The 17,790-nt window shown below is 34.7% G+C and overlaps 1 protein-coding gene across 1 annotated transcript; it reads left to right on the top strand.

Annotated features, from left to right (window-relative positions):
• Positions 1 to 1,340: 1,340 nt before the first annotated feature.
• LOC112045943 (putative ATP-dependent RNA helicase TDRD12) lies at positions 1,341 to 17,582 on the top strand. The gene is made up of 5 exons (XM_024082341.2): positions 1,341 to 1,773; positions 2,854 to 3,650; positions 4,373 to 7,175; positions 7,988 to 8,907; positions 9,883 to 17,582. The coding sequence occupies exons 3-5, from the start codon at positions 6,898 to 6,900 to the stop codon at positions 14,382 to 14,384; spliced, it is 5,700 nt and encodes a 1,899-aa protein (XP_023938109.2). The 5' UTR covers positions 1,341 to 1,773; positions 2,854 to 3,650; positions 4,373 to 6,897; the 3' UTR covers positions 14,385 to 17,582.
• Positions 17,583 to 17,790: the final 208 nt, after the last annotated feature.

Below are 17,790 nucleotides of genomic sequence, written 5' to 3'. Positions count from 1 at the left end.
CCCGGCGCTTTCATTCACGTAGTTCCCGTTCCCGTGTGAATATGGGGATCAAACATAGCCTATGACACTCGCAAATAACGTAGCTTTCTGTTGGTAAAACAATTTTCCAAATCGGTCCAGTAGATCCAGAGATTACCTCCTACAACTTTACCTCTTTATATTATTAGCATAGAAGTCTCTATTTCTCTTGGTCATACCACCACTCTCGAAGGACTGGACCGATTTTGCTAAGGGTAGGTGTAAGATAGAGAAGTTACAGGATAGGGTAGGGTACGGGTAGGGAAGCGTATTGGTAGTGTAGGGGTAGGGTAGGTTTAGGGCCGTGTTTAGGGTAGTGGTACGGGTAGGATAGGGAAGTGGTAGGGTAGGGGTAGGATAGGCGTGAGATACGGGTACGGGTGGGATAGGGGTAGGAAAGGGATAGGGTACGGGGAGGGTAGGGGTAGGATGGGGGTAGGGGTAAGATGGGGATAGGGTGTAGGTAAGGTAGGGGTAGGGTAGGAGTAGGTTTGGGGTAGGGTAAGGGTAGGGGTAGGGGTAGGGTAGGGTAGGGATAGGGTAGGGTAGGGGTAGTAGTAAAGTTGACATCGAAATTTACGCGGACGAAGTCGCGGGCGTCCGCTAGTTTGTTTATAATTAAATTCATAACTTTAGTTCAGAGTAATTTACTAGATGGCGTTACTGAGAACAGTATGACAAAAAAAGCGAAGTTATTACGGAATACGGACCAATGGACATGTCCCAAAATATTTTTTGGAATTCGCATTAATGAGATAAAAATAATTTCGTTTCGTTCCCTTGTCTACAAATTAAACATAGACAATACAGTAAAAGTGTACAAAACAGCCAAAAAAATGCCTGGAATTGAAGTCATATCCGGTGTAAGCTGTCAATGTCATGTGATATTGTCAAATGTCAATAAGACAGAAATTAAAAAGAAACATTAAATCGTAGACAGCGAAGCATTAAACAAAAAAAAAATCTTAAATTGCTATAAAAACGCCGCGAACGCTTCTACGCAACTGACAGTCTGTCAGGGTGTGAGTTACAAGCATGTTGCCATGATAAACATTCTTAATTAATATTGTCAGCTAATGAAAAAATTCATTATAATTAATTAATTAAAAAAAAATGCGGCATCAATTTTTTTTTATTTTGAGTTTTAAGCTCTATATTTTATGATCATTTAAGATAAAAATAATTTGTTCTGCTTAGTTGACACTCGGAATAATGGCCCAGCCTCCATACAAAATTGGGACATGTCCTTTACTCTTATGTCTACGTAGTATCTATTAATCTGTGTTCCTATATACTTACTCTACTCTTTGTCTTATCTAATCTATTACTTAGTCTGTGGTGAAAATTGAAAATTGAAATCGCATTTTCTTCAAATTGAAAATTGAAATTAGTACTTAACTAAATAATAAATATTATGTTCCTCGGTTTTTACTTTTTAGTGTAAAATAAGTGTGTTTAGTCCACAAAAATGTCCCCCGAACGATATAAAATCGAGGTTCTAACTTTTAGGAGCCCTCATCTTATTTGGATTGAAGTATCGGATACAAGTCTGACGAGAAAAGAGTTTGTGTTTGAACAAGTCGGTGTTTACGGAGTATTGCCGTTAAATAAAACGTTGGATTTAGAATCGATGTGTCTTAGGACTGAAAAATGTGAAGAATGGTCACCAGCTGCGAACGTTTTTATGAAAGAGTTTTTGGACAAGAATTGTGAAGTGTGGTTTTCTCCCATCCATGATGAGAAGAATCACCTGAGGTACGAACAATAGATGATACTATTCTCGCTACGAAATATATAATTAACATATTGGAAGATTAGAAACAAATGTTGCCTGTTTTCGTGGTGGTGACAGGGTTCCAGCTGAAAATCAGCACTGTATGCTCTTTGCTTATGGGGTGCTTATAGTAAATTTAAAAAATTCTCGAATCACGTTATATTTCATATTTTTTTGTCATGATTAATTGTAATTTACAAATAAAGTACTTCAATTCATCCAGACACACATAAATAAATTAGAAATGCCTATCAAATATTTCAAAATAACTGTGTTCTCAAGTGTGTATACATGACACTAAAACAGACAAAAGACAAAAATCTTTTAAAAGATTTTTGTCTGTTTGATTGGTTTCTAATCTAAGCTTATCTTGAGTACAGTTGAACCAATTTCAATGGAACTATCACTATAAGATAGAGGAGATCAATAAATCCATAGTTTTTATGAGATTTATGTCATTTTTAAACATAGGTTTAAGAGGCCCATAACTGGGTTATGAAGGCAAATAAATATTTCATTAAAGGATCAGTTTTAACACATTTCCTAAACTTAAGGTTTGGGAGGTTTTCCATAAACCTGCGATCTCTGGCTGGGGAATAAAGAAACTTGATGGGAATTAAGTCTACACAATATAAAAAATAAAAATGTGTCTTGATGAATTAAGTTTTTGAGGCTTTATTGGAGTATGCCCAACGTGAGCATAAAATAATTAACTTAAATATTAATAGAAGCAACTTATTTTTTATATTATATTTTATTAACTCCAAGAAAATAAACTATTAATAAAGTAAAAGAGTACTTTTATGAGAGAGATTACATTTACCCCCATGAGACATATATATTTATCCCCATGAGAGTTGAATGGGGCCGTTCAAATATTACAGAAGCAGATTTTTTACAAACTTTAACCCCCTTGTGCCCCTTGTCACCAAAAGTAAGGAAAGCTCTTAGCCCCTACAGTGCTTACGTAATACTTGAATGACCCCCATGATACGATAGCATAAAAAGTAAAATGATTTAATTAACATTGAATTGTTTCTTTGTATTGTATTTTTTTTTAGAACCATATTTGATGAAAGCACACACAAATTTGGTGATCTGCTTATAAAAACTGAAGATGGTAAGAAAAAAAAGCTTTCTAAACATCTAGTAAAATCTGGGTTTGCCTATTATGATGTTTTTGAATTCGAACATAAACTAAATAATGGCAAACTAAAAACTAAATTGAGCCCAATTAAAACACAAGAAGTAATTAAAGAGCTTGAGAATGATTATATGAGAACAGGCAAACCAAAAAATATTTGGACTATGTCTGTTGAAAAACATACTTCCTTGTTCCGTTTGGCACAATTGTGTGAAGATATACTACCTGGGACCAATTATGAAAAAGTAAACCATGAGGAATTAAGTAAAACATTAAAAAATAAATATCAAGATCTTGAACTATGTAAAGATGCTGATGATGAAGAGTTAGAAGAACATTCTGAAACGGAATGTGCAAAGCTAGCATTAAACAGGGCCATCTTCAAATCACGGAAAATTAGGAATCCTGAAATAAATATGGATGTTGCAAAAGAAAACAAGGGAAGCATCATTAGTATAAAATTAAAACAACTAAAAGTTAATAGGAACTCACACTCTGAAGTTGACTGTGATAGTCCAATTGAGGATAAGTTTGAAAAAAATACATCTGTAGATGTTGCAAAATTTATTGAAAATACTAAAATTAAAGACACAAATGTATCTAAAACAGATCAGGAAAATCTCAAAATTGCTCAAGAAAATTTTTCCAAGTTAGGGCAGTTTAGAAAACCTATTGCTGAAGTTCAGCAAAACAAAGTTGATGTCTGTAAAAATTGTAAGTATATATTATATTATTTTACCATATTCATCCACCATAATCATCATCATCATCATAATCATAATCATAATCATAATCATCATCATCATCATAATCATCATCATCATAATCATCATCATCATCATCATCATCATCGTCATCGTCATCGTCATCGTCATCGTCATCGTCATCGTCAACGTCAACGTCATCGTCATCGTCATCGTCATCGTCATCGTCATCATCCATCCATCATCCATCATCATTATCATCCACTGTAGTCTTATCGTCTTTGCATCACAAAACAGTTTTAATGGACCAATGTTTTGTGATTTAAGGTGAAAATAAATTTTGAAGTGGCATGCATGCAATAATATAAAGTAGACCTTGTAGTTGTTGAGTTGATCTATATGGAATGCAATAATATAAAGTAGACCTTGTAGTCTAACAATCACTGGGACTTGTTCTTGTTATCAGTAATTTACACTAATATTATAAAGAGGAACGATTTGTATTTTTGTATGTAATTAATAAACACAAAACTACTGTACTGATTTTAAAAATCTGTCACCAATAGAAAGCTTCATTATCAGGGGGTAATATAGACATATTTTTATCCCTATATATCCACGAGAATAGAATCTACGCGGATAGAATCGCGTGTTTTATACTAGTTACAGAACAAAGTGCACATAAAAACTGTTGTTCATCATTTTCAAAGAATTTTGTTTTTTTGTTTCCAGTTAGGGGAAATGTAAAATCTACCAAGGTGCAAAATTGTATGATTACTTATGGTCCACCTGGGTTAGACCCCAAGTTAATGACATTCCAGGAAATGACAGTTAAAGACAATGATGAAGGACATATACCAAATATATGTCTTGAAAATGACAAATGTTCAAATGAAATTGAAATGATGCAAGAAAAATCTATAAAAGAATGTTTAAAAAATGTTGGTCATACAAATGGTGTTAAAGAAATAACTAAAAGTTATAAATCTGATACAGATGGTGGAGAAAATATTTGTATAGGACTAACTTATTTTGAAAATGATACTAGGGATTCATCTGATAAAGTAACATTTTCATTAATAGAACATAAATTAAAAACTTACCAAAATGCAGTCAAACATACTTACTAGAAATTGTTCTATTCTGGACATTCTGGACACTTGAAAAATAAATAATAAAGATTTGTTGATGTTGTAATAGTGACATACATGATACAAGTACAAGTGTTTGAATAAGTACTGAAATATAAAGATGCTGTTTAGTGGCGTCACTTTATAAACGCAAAAATGCGTTACCTACCCTGAGGAAACATTAAAAACCTGATTAACAGATTTTTTTTCATTTTGTCTAACTCAAAGTTTTTACAAACTCACTGCAAAGTGATCCGAATTTAGCTACTCCACTAAGCGCACACATGCACAATGTTCTATTTACTTACATTATATACAATAAGAACATTAGTTTTCTTATTGGTTACATAAATAAGAAAACTAATGTCGAGCAAAGCAAAATCCACAATATTTGTCAGGACAACTTAATTAACAAACTGTAACCCAAATAAGACCCTAGAATGGCAATGGATCTAAAACTCTATTTTTTTTTGATGTGAAACATCTATAGCCGCACGTAAAACCGATTTCTGGCGTGGCGACGAATGCTGTGGCGATGCGTCGCCACGCTACATGATGGTAGATCCACTCATCTGATAAGTCAATTTACAAAATAAAGTCGATGTTTCACATCTGCCAGGCGTCCCGTGACGCCTCATTTTTTTGATTTTGCGGATAACCACTGTTAGCAGTTGCCTAACAGTGGCGAATTCTGACTTTAACTAACAATTTCTACGTGATTTCTATAAAAACTTTTTAATTTACTGTTAACTTTCATGTGGGTAGCTAATGAGATCTTTATCCCGTTTTTTATTTTAGCAGAAAGCTTCAAAAGTGAATCTAAAATGGATGATTCACAATATTTGTCAGGACAACTTAATTAACGAATTAAACTGTAATCAAAATAAAACCCTAGAATGGCAGAAAATGAATTTGAGTGGAGTCATGCACTTGTAAACGTTGTGTGTAGAATTAAAGGCGCCTTTGATTTTTAACAAACACTCCTCTTTTCCACTCAAGTCACTCTCCCCGCCTATCCCAATTCCCAAGTAACCCATAAAAAATTAAACAACAAGACATGTGAAAGGCTCGCCCGCCACGAGTAGTCGAGTATACTGAAGCCGGCCGGACAACGAGCGCCTTATATTGCAAGTCGTTTACGCCAACCGATCGCTACCCCTCTCTAATTCCCTACTCTTTACGGAAACAAGTCGCACCACCTAGCGTCGGCACGAACTAACACGAGATTGAGCGACGTCATATCCGTCTCAGACTACTATCTTTTGTCAGATTAGAAATATTCTAAATAGTTTTTGAGCTGTCAGTCAAAAACCGACCCCTTTATTTTTAGTTAATAATTTAGTTAATTTTTATTTAAAGGACCTGCCTCGCTAGACGTTACTTTTCTGTCAAAGTATATGATCAACGATCTAATGCGATTATAAAAACTGTCTATAGAATCGATGTTAAATAGTTGTAATCGTGTTCGTCGATTAAAGAGCTCCGTAAAAATGTTTTTGTGTAGTTGAATGGTGTAAAAAACGTGCAAAAACTTCTAGTTTAGTATAAAATATATACCAAATCTAAGCTCGTTTTACTCAGAAAATGACAGACAATTTTGCTCGCGACTATGAGTGTGATACAGGTCCTTCTATAATTGGTCTGAGATCTACATTCAATTCCGAATCGAATGACACTTCAACTATTTTTAAAGGAGACTGAGAACTTTTTTTGACCTAAATGGCACATGTGAACGAAAATATACACCCTAATCATCATATTTAGTGTATTATCTATGATCCTACTCTATGTTAGAGGGTAGCCTTTGATCTATTTATTATCTATGTTTATGCCTTTGTCTGTGGCCTTTGTTTTTTTCGTCTTTACCGGTTACCGATTGATTTTATTTTATAAACTAAAATAAAATAATTTTAGTTGTTGATTGTGTAAGGAAAAATGGAATATTTCCTGAAACTGCATACCAGCGCTGCGTGCAACAAGAATTAAGTACATCGATAAGTATTTTTTACATCTGCCCGGCATTTAGATCTTGAGCACACATATTATGTATAAAATGAAATCGCATTTCCTGGAAATTCGATGAAAAGAAAAAGTTCAGTTTTCAGCTGAACAAAGTAGTTGATAATAATGTCATCTGATTGTTATAAAGTAGAGGTTCTCACCTATCTGAACCCTCATCTATTATGGATCGAAGTACGCGATTCTAGTGTAGCGAAACATGAATATGTGTTCGAACAAATCGGTATTTACGGAGTCTTGCCGCTGGATAAGGCGTTGGATCTAGAAACGGAGAGTTTTAGGAGTGAAAAATGCGAAGAATGGCCGCCCGCTGCAATAGTTGTTATAAAAGATTTTTTGGACAAGAACTCTGAAGTTTGGTTTTCACCGACTTACATTGATAGGACGTGAGTAAAGATTTTTTTTATCTACATTTATAGAGGTCCTCTCTTGTGCAGTTCGTAGTGCTGTGGTTCTGAAATGAGTGGTCCTGGGGTTGATTCCCAGCTCAGGTAAGTTTAGGATTTTATAAAATCTAAATTGGCTGCTTTTATTCTGATTGTGTAAGTGCCGTAGGCTCCTTAATGGGACCTCAGCGGCGTCACCAGGGTGCAGGGCGAGCGTATTAGCACTGCCTGATAGGGCCTGAAGGCAGAAGCAGAGAAGGGGCGGAACAACTCTCTGAGACATTCGGCAAGGGTGTTTTTGCCCTACGTAGGTCTCTATGTAAGTCATTATTGCATACAAACCACGGAGCCTGATGCATGAATCGGAATTGGCTTAGTTCTGGTCTGATCTAGCCTGGTAGGCATCAGCCATGGGTTGTTACCGCCTTAGTGCCAAAGACTTACTGCTAAGCTATCTATTGTACCTATCGGTATGATACAATATAGAATCTGTCAGAAGCTTCGGTAGAATAAACTTGTATGGTTTACAAGTCCACTTACAAATTAAACTGCATTGTCATCATCATATCAGCCGATGGACGTCCACTGCAGGACATAGACCTTTTGTAGGGACTTACAAACCTCACAATCCTGAGTCGCCTACATCCAGCAAATTCCTGTGACTCGCTTGATGTCATCAGCCCACCTGGTGGGGGTCAACCACTGTGCTTTCTAGTGCAGGGTCACCATTCCAGTACCAACTACTTTGTATGAATGGCAAACACAAAACTGCATTGTCACTAACCATCAAATAATGTAACTTTTTTTTTCAGAACATCCATATTTGATGATAACATACACAAATTTGGTGATCTAATTATAAAAACAAAGGATGGTAAGACAAGAACGCTTTCTAAACATCTACTTAAATCTGGCTTTGCATTCTATGATGTTTGTGAATTTCATCAGAAACTAAATAGTGGCAATCTAAAAATTAAATTGAGCCCGATTATAAAACAAGAAGTGATTAAAAATCTTGAGAATTACTATATGAGAACAGACAAGCAAAAAAATAATTTGAAAAAGTCTGTTGAGAAACATACTTCTATGCCCAATCATGAAAATGTAAAGAATGAGGTTCTAAGTAGAACAATAAAAAATAATAACAAAGATTTTGAAATATCTATAGATATTGATGAAGAGTCAAAGTCAAGTGAGCAAGAGTGTTCTGAAACTGACTCTGCAAAGCCAGAATGGAATCAGAGTACATTAACATCTAAATTATTAAAGAGTAAATTATCAATAAGGTCCAAATCTTGGAAAGTTGAAGATTTGAACCATGCATATTCTCAAGTAAAAGAATTTTCAGTCTCAAATTCAAATAATGAGAAAAAATTAAATCAAACATATGAATCTTCCAGTGCTACTGGAAATACATCTTCTGAAGTTGATGTTATAGTTGTTGGGAAAGAAAATAAAGAAAACGCCCTTAGTAGGAAATTGAAGTATTTTCAATTACAAAATGTTAAGAGAAACATACACTCTAACCCAGATATTGATAAAACAATTGAGGAGAAGGTTGAACAAAATATACCAGTAGAAGTTGCAAAGTTTATTGAAAATACTAAAAATATCATAAAAGCAGATGTTTCTAAAACCGAAAATAAACATATGAAAAAGATTTTTAAGACAAGAGAATTTAGAGAACCAATTACAGATGTTCAGCAAAACAAAGTTGATGTGTGTAAAAATTGTAAGTTAAATTTTTTTCTTGTTTATTTAAACCATTTTGAACAAATGTAAACATCCTAGATATCATGTAATTTCTTACAGAACTATGTACTAATACTATTATCTTTAGACCATAAAGAAAACAGTAATCCAAACATAAAACTTGTAATTTTATTTTACAAAATTGTAATTATGTACAAATACCTTTTAAATTTGATTTCAAACAGATACATATTGATTTAAATTTAAGTCAACATTAACTAAATATTATATAAAAAAACAAAAATTGTCAGGTGTTGTGTCATCCAAAAAGATCCCAACACACAGGTGTATGTGTGTGTATAGGGCGTTTTTGAGCGATCCACGGTAACGCCGCGGGATGTCCCTGTAACTCCAAATGAGCTCGAGTGTCCTCTCAGAATGAGAGGGGTTAGGCCAATAGTCCACCACTCTGGCCCAATGAGGATTGGCAGACTTCACGTAGGATGGTATGGGTGACAGTTCGTTTCACTCTTGAAGTTTGTCACGATTCACGATAATAGTGCGTAATATGAATTATACAGGCGACTGTCACCATACCCATGCTATCAGAAAAGCACTTTACTTCATTGCCGAATGATTCCTAAAGGCGTAAACAAGTGATTCACTACGAGGGCCCCACTAAAATATTTATAAAAATGCACGTGCTGGAGCAGCGGTGGCATTGGCTTGTACGTGCTCTGACAGCAAACACCTAATTTATTGTAAATTTTAATTTTAATAATTTTTATAATCTCTATAAACTAGTTTTAAAAACAATACCGAGGAGTCAGCTCCGTCATATACAGTAAAAAAATGTCAAATACCCAATTATATTATTGTATATAAATATAAGTAAAATCTGTGTAGTCTAGCAAGCACGGATATTTATTCTTATTGATTATTTATCACAGAAAAGAGTGCAAACTAACTTTTGTTCTTAATCTTTTTCTAAGCCTTTTTTTTATTCTGTTTCCAGATAGAGGAAATGTTAAATCTAAGGCGCAAAATGGTACGATTGCGTACGGCCCGCCTGGGTTAAACCCTACGTCTCTGAAAATCCAGGAAATAATTGTTCCAGCCAATGATGAAGAACAAGAACCGCAAAAATATCTTGAAAATTATGAATGTTCAGAAAAACGCGATTGTATGTACGATGACGTCGATTCTGTAGTAAGCGTTGAAATTACAAAAGAAGAATCCTTAAAAGATCATTTCAAAATTCTTAATAATGTTGGCCAAGCACAAGATTGCTTGGAAAATAACACCTGGGATAATTCACCTAAAATAAACAATAACAAGATAATCAATAAGGAAATTAGTTCTCTAAATAGTAGTGAATATATTAACAGTGATGCTACAACTGATACAACTACATATTCATTAGACAATGATAAATTAAAATTTCGTCAGAATGCAGTTAAACACAATAGCAACTTTTCTACTTCTGACACTTCAAATAAAGAGTCCTCTAGTGATATTAGTTTCAACAAAGAATCAGATGACGAAAACATAGAAAAAATAATTGAAAACCTAAACTTAAAATATAAGGATGATATTATAATTAAAAAAGAAAATATATCAACAAATCTTGTAGTTGATGAAGTTAAACTTAAAAATAATGTAAATCCATTTAAAAATATTGATCCAAATATATCGGTTTTTGTTGATAAACTTGTATCTTCGGTGGTTATGGTACACTCTAAAAACGATAATCGTATTCAACCAGTTTTCGATATGAATGACATGTATTTCAATAATCATGTTCATAATATTCTTAGAAACATGTCCATAGAACGGCCCAAGATGTTGCAATCCATAATTTGGCCTGTAATTTTGCGAGGTTATAGTTTATTTATGATCAGTCCTATGGGCAGTGGAAAGACATTAGGTTATTTGCCAGCTGTGTGTAGACTAGTTAATGATTCTAAATCCTTATCGTTAGAGAGTTTTGGCCCAGTGGCCATAATAGTTTGTGCTACAGCACAATCTGTTACAGAGGTTGAGAGAATGGCAAAAATTTTTACAGAATCGAAGGAAAAAGTTTTAGCATGTTATGCAGGTGTAGATCCTTTGTATATAACAACAACTTTGTTAAATGGATGTGATCTTCTGATAAGTACACCATCATGCCTTGTTAGATTGATGCAATCTTCAGAATTTGGTGTGAGCCTGAGGAATCTTTTAACTTTCGTCCTAGATGATTGTGAACGTTTGGCAGAAGTATATGCTGATGAAATAAAATTTTTCACACATCAAATCAAGGAAATGCTAAAAATGAGAGCTAATAAAGAATTTAAAGTACAATATATCATTTCCTCTAGGACTTGGTGTAAATTTATGGAACCGTTGACAAAGAAAGTTCCTGATACTGTAATTTGTATTGGTGCATTTCAAGAATGTGCCTTGTATTCCAAAACTAATACACTGGTGTCCTTTGTTAAGAAAGAAAATAAAGTTGACTCGGTATTTACATTTTTGAAGGACATAAACACTTCTAAAAAGACCGTTATAGTTTGTCAGACGGATGACGAAGTAGCGTTGCTGGAAAAAGCGTTGAAAAGATCTAAACATGTTGTTTTCTCATGTAACAATGATATGACCATTCATGATTTGTATAATTTGAGTGTTTCATGGGCAGATTATGAAGAACCTTTGACAGGTCCTATTCTTATCTGCTGTGACGGTAATTTAATGCACATGAATATTACCGATGCTCACAATTTATTACATTATTCAATGCCATCATTGTTTTCAATGTTCTGTAAACGTTTCTCAGTTTTAAATGATCACTACCCTTCCATTTTTAAAGCAGTGAATGAAAATGTAAAAATAAAAATTCTATTAGAAGAAAGCAACTCAGAACAGTTGCCAAAAATTTTAAACTTTATAAAACGTTGTACTTCCAATGTCCCTAAAGTGTTAGATGAAATCTCCTCTAACATTTTAGTGGAAAAGGATAAAACTAAAGCTAAAAACTTTTACCCAATTTGTGACACACTTTTAACTTTAGGATATTGCCCAGATATTTATAATTGTCAAGGAAGGCATACAATTTTAAAAGATTATGATGCTCCTAAAGCCTGGCTGCCTAAGGAAGGTACAATAACATGTAAAATTCTCTACTACCATTCTGCTACCCTATATTCTGCAAGACTACTATCATGCACAGTTGACGGTACTACTACAAACTATCCCCAAACATATAGCAATCTTTCAATGAAAATGGGGGTGTATTATAGTAAAGACTCTAATAAAAAACTTCACGGTACACCTAAACTTGGTGACGTGTGCGCGACGTCAATAACACAAAATTTTTATCTACGATGCATAGTGTTAAAGATATTAAGTAAATATGAAAGAGGAAATCCTAACAAGGTATTAGTGAAACTTATTGACGAAGAAAGGTTGGAAGTGACAAGGGATATTTATCTCTATCACCTACCAGAAGAGCTTAAGCAGATCGAATCACGAGCTGTACATGTCAGATTGGCTAATATAGCACCAAAAGACAAAGATATAACTTTTTCAGATTTAGCTAGAGACAAAGTAAAAAATTTAATTGAGAAGGAACCAGATTTATTAGTTCAAGGTAAAGTGGCCCTGACAATTGGCAACACCATATTCGTCAATACACTTGAAGCATGTCAAGATTTGACTTCTCTGAACGAAGTAGTAGTGAAATGCCGTTTGAAAAAGGAATTACTGGAGGATAACCATGCTATAACAAATCCGGAACATTTGATCAAACTTCAGAAATTGTGTTTTGAAAGCGGATTGAAGCAAGAGTTAAAAGAAACACTACCAGATGTGTCTATTAAAAATCTTCCTAGAGGTACATGGGCACATTTAGAAAGCAATGTTATATCAGAAGTGTTCTTTACATCGGCTATTAGCCCTGACAAATTCTTTGTACGTCTTGACAAATTCCAGTCTTGCACGAATGCTCTTATACAAGATATTAAGAAGTATGTTGAAACAAACCCGGCTCGTTGTGACAGTGTGAAAGAAGGAGAAATAGTCTTAGCGAAATACCCCGATGACGGGGCATACGAACGTGCTAGAATCGACGATATCAAGGAGGAGACAGCTAAATGCTTTTTCGTCGATCATGGAGATTGGAGGGAAATTCCTCTAAATGATTTGGTAGCAATCACTGAGCAGTTAATAAATCGGTTACCTTTTCAGGCTATCGAATGTCGGCTGGTAGGAATTCAACCGGCAGGTAATCAATGGACGGATTTTAGTACATTTTGGTTCATAGACAGATGCGATAATGATAGTGGAGATTTAAAATATTTATTTGTTAAATACTACACCAAAGAGCCAGCAGAGTTTACTGATGGTCATAAATACAGTGTCGTCGTAATCGACACTAATACAGAACAAGATATTATTTTAAACCAGTTGATGATAGATTTGAATCTTGCCCAGGAGAAACATAGTGAGATAAAATATCTTGATGATCCCGAATTAAAGAAACCAGATTTAAACAGATTGGCAAATGAAAAACACTCTAGTGATGAAGATGATAATGAAAAAGAACCAGATAATGACAATAACGATGAAAATTGCTTAGTTCGATCAAACAGTAATATATTGCCTAAGGCTCCGATACGATCTGTTCCTCTCGTAAATTCTGATAACGAAAGTGATGATTCAGATAAATGGGATGTAAACATTGGGGATAACATTATGGATTTATTCCCAGGACTAAAGGACCTTAAACAGATTAAAGATAATGTGCCTCAAGGTGCTACTGTAGACACTGTAAAAATCGCAGAAACTTCTAATAAAGCTAAAGATGATAATAAAAAAGCGAAAATAATTGAATTAGACTCCGATGATTTGACTTCGCCAGATGATACGTTTGAGTTCTCAGAAACGCCCACTAAGCCTATATTGAATAATGTAAAAGGACCAGCAAAGTCTGTTTCAGATATGAGAGATAAAGAAAAGAAGCCAGGTCCAGGACTGAATGATAAAACAAATAAAAGCAGTGAAGCAGTATTAAATTTGCTTAGTGATATGCCATTGACAAGACGGCCCAAGTTAGTGTGGCGTCAGAACAAAACGTCAGTTAATGTTAAAATACAGATAATAGGAGCGGACGTGTACAGAATAGATATAGGTGAACGTACTATAGATTTTAGTACGCACGTTTACGATACAGATATTGCGTTTAATATAGAACTATATGGCCTAGTTGATAAGGATAGTTGTACGCATGTGAACAAGGGACAATATATTTTGATTAAGCTGAAAAAAGTTTTAACCAAAAACTGGTTAACTTTGACTAGAGACGGCGGTATTAAAAAGTGGATCGTGTATGACGTTGATGGCTTAGATGCTTCCTCTGATGAGGAAACTATAGACGATAGTATGAAGCATATTGTTCAAAGTATGCACGAGAACGTCGACAGTGAGAGTGAAGACGAGGATATCGACGACGATATGGGCAGTCGATACAGAAAATACTAGCGGATAACGGCTGGTCTCTACGACTCGTAACGTAACGAAAGCGGCATTATCGACCAATAGCAAAGGTTACGATAATATCGCTCTCTTAACGAACGATTTTATTATATTTTAAGTAAGATTAATCAATAATAGGCAGAGCGTACGGAACACGACGGTGTCGTAGCCGCTCCAAATACAAAATCTATAAACGAATACATTCTCGAGTCAGTACGACACGAAACGTCGCATCAGTAACATTCAAGAAAAATGGAAAAAAAAAGTTTCGATGTCAAGGGGACGCGTGAAATGTTTCGTGAATAAAAGCCTGAAATCTGAATATGGGGGTAAGTGCCCCCATATTAGGGGTAAGATGAAAAGTTGTAAAAAAAAGTTGTTGCAAACTGCATCGTGTGAACAACGTGCAACAACATCATCAACAACAACAACAACAACAACAACAACAACAACAAGAAGTATTTAAAAAATAGATGAAACATAACCATTCCCCCCCCCCCATCTCCAAACTCAAACATTTTGAAAAAATACAGAAGTTAGCTTTTTACTTGAAAACATTTAAACTGTAAAATTTGAAGTTAACAGTAGTAAGTTAAGTTATACATGAAGTTCACTTTAGGGGGGCAACGTAAAATAGAAAACTCAAATTTTTTTTTTCAAACATTGACACCCCTTTTTTGAAACATTTCTAAAGAACAAAGTTACCGTGTACCTATATTAAATATGTACCTACTTATTTTTAAATGGAATATAAACAAAGTATCACGTTACGGTTTTTCGGGTTTTAAACCCTTACGTAAGGTACTAATTAATTTTACTAAATTGTTTTTGTTTTATTATTTTACTTTAAATTTTGCCATATCTTGTAAATATGTATTTGGATCAATATTCCCATTCCATTTCCAATTAAATAAAAATAAATATTTTTGTTTGGAAAAGCAATAATACGTAGTAAGTAAATATAATTAAATGTTTAAGAAAAAAATTAAGTGTTGTAAAAATGTATTTAGTTTCAAAATTATAGTGTTATAAAACGTGTTTTTATTCCGATTAATATTTAAAGTGTCATTCTTAGTTTTAACTTTTAACTATAATATACACGTATAGCGATCACTTTAAGGGATGATAGTAGGGATCATTAGCTACATCATCCCTAAAAGTAAATGCTATACGTTTCCAGAGACTGTAGATTATTCATTTTATTTGTAAAATTATGATAGTTGAGAAGATGTTTATGTTTGTATTTATAAATCCTTGCACCAGGAACAAATTGTTTATTGGTGACCATAGTTTTTACTGGTGGCGCGTTTTCTTTCCAAGCCATCTTCCAGACTTAAGTGCGTCCGATAGCAAATAAGCCTCCTGAAAATTGTCAGACAAGGTCGAGGTTGATTTAAAAAGTCTTTTTTTTTATCTAGTCTAATAATCTGTTCTATAGTTGTAATATTTATTCATTTTATAGTTTCAAGTTTTCTACTTTAGTTATTACCATTATAACATTACCTGACGTTTCAAAACTACTTGAAATAAATTTGTGTTGCTTCGTATATAAAAAAAAAATATTAACTTGAGTGCCGATTTTTGTCAACGACAGTCTGGAACATGGTTTGGAAGGAATATCCGTTACGTCATAGTTTTGTCATACTCTTGTACCTCGTGTCGTACCTCTACGCGTCCTCGCCTCGCGTGCCTAAAACCGCTCTGAAGTTCTGAACGCGAGCGCCGTGAGTGGCGAGACGAACTACGAGCGTACTGTTTACACCATTTGGATTTTAGCTCTGTCTGTTCTGGTTTACACACTCGCCCCGTACTTCGCTTCGCGGCTCGTCTCGAAGCTCGCGCGAGAGTGTAAGTGAGGTATCAGAGTTGCCGTGAATATCACATTTTAGCCTCAGAAGTGATTACAAAAATAATAAAATAATGTCGAACAAAGGTTATGATTCACAACATTTGTCAGGACAACTTAATTAACAAAACAAACTGTAACCAAAATAAGATCCTAGAATGGCAGAGAATGACCTTGAGTGAAGTCACGCACTTGTGAACGTTGTGAGTAGGGTTAAAGGTAGCTTTGACTGTTAACAAACACTCGCCTTTTCCACTCAAGTCACTCTCTCCGCCTATCCCAAGTAACCCATAAAGAATTACACAACAAGAGATGTGGACGGCTCGAACGCCACGCCCACGAACACACTGATTTTCTACTTTGAGAAGGTGTCGAATATTGCCATTGATAACGTAAATTACCCACTTTTAATAATAATTCGCAAAAAACGAATGTCTTGGTAACTAACATTTTTTTTTAAATTATTGTATGCAGGGTTATTATGTATCTCGGTGTACTATTCTAATAATGAGTCACTACAACGTCTTTCATCGTATTTATTTATCAGTTATTTTAACGAAATGACCTTGACTACGTCATTTTTCATCTAACGGTAGTAGTTGTTTTTGTTTTATGGTCATTTCACACGGTCTATGACCGTAAAATAAAATTACATATATAGCTAACGGTTTTTTCGTTGAAATCGTGATCTTAGTCGCTAACTATGGGCCACATGAGAAGGCTCAAAGTCACTCAGCGGGCGATGAAGCGAGCTATGTTGGAATTTCTCTGCGTGATCGAATCAGAAATGAGGAGATCCACAAAAGAACCAAAGTGAATTTTGTTTTTATGCTGCTGAAGTGGCAATGGGCAGGACATATAGTTCGAAGAGCCGATGGACGTTGGTGTGTATGAATAAAGTATAAATGTAATATGCTGGAATGGCGACCCCGCACCGGAAAGCACAGTGTTGGTCGACCCCCCACTGGGTGGACATAGGATGTCAAGCGGGTTGCAGGGAGCCGCTGGATGCTGGCGGCTCGAGACCGTCGTGCTTGGAAGTCCATGCAAGAGGCCTATGTCCAGCTGTGAACGTCCATCGGCTGGCAAATACCACGTTTTGAGGCGTTAAAATTAATAATTAATGTGGGTTTAGTTTGCAATTACCTATTTTAGAATTTAAGTATTTACTTAAGTGTTTGATTGTAGTGATCTCTCTACTTGTACGGGAGATAGATTCTACTGAGAAGAGCTGGTAAGAAAGCCAGCCTTTTTTTAAAAAAAATATTATTTGTTACACTGTTTTTCTTTTAATCTCATTTCTAAGTCTAAGGAAAATACTATTTCTGTTCTCATTAAAGAATATATCTACTAAAAAAGATTTTTATTTTAAAATATTAGCCAATAGTTAACCTCTATTGCACTTTTTTCTACCAACCAAGCCTAGGAATGTCTTCTTTTTTATTTAATTTATCTCACCTGATGGCAAGTGATGATGCAATCTAAGATGGAAGCGGGCTAACTTGGTAGGAGGAAGATGGAAATCCACACTCTTTTCGGTATCTACACCTATAACCGGTAACTAGC

This window comes from Bicyclus anynana, chromosome 18 (assembly GCF_947172395.1).
Source record: "Bicyclus anynana chromosome 18, ilBicAnyn1.1, whole genome shotgun sequence".
NCBI classification, from domain to species: domain Eukaryota; kingdom Metazoa; phylum Arthropoda; class Insecta; order Lepidoptera; family Nymphalidae; genus Bicyclus; species Bicyclus anynana.
The sequence above is the reverse complement of the archived record's forward strand: the minus strand, read 5'-3'. Positions and strand labels throughout refer to the sequence as shown.

Coding starts and splice junctions, on each gene's coding strand:
- LOC112045943 (XM_024082341.2), top strand. CDS start 6,898: ATGTCATCTGATTGTTATAAAGTAGAGGTTCTCACCTATCTGAACCCT. Junction 7,176..7,987: donor CCGACTTACATTGATAGGAC/GTGAGTAAAGAT, acceptor TTTTTTTTTCAG/AACATCCATATTTGATGATA. Junction 8,908..9,882: donor AGTTGATGTGTGTAAAAATT/GTAAGTTAAATT, acceptor TTCTGTTTCCAG/ATAGAGGAAATGTTAAATCT.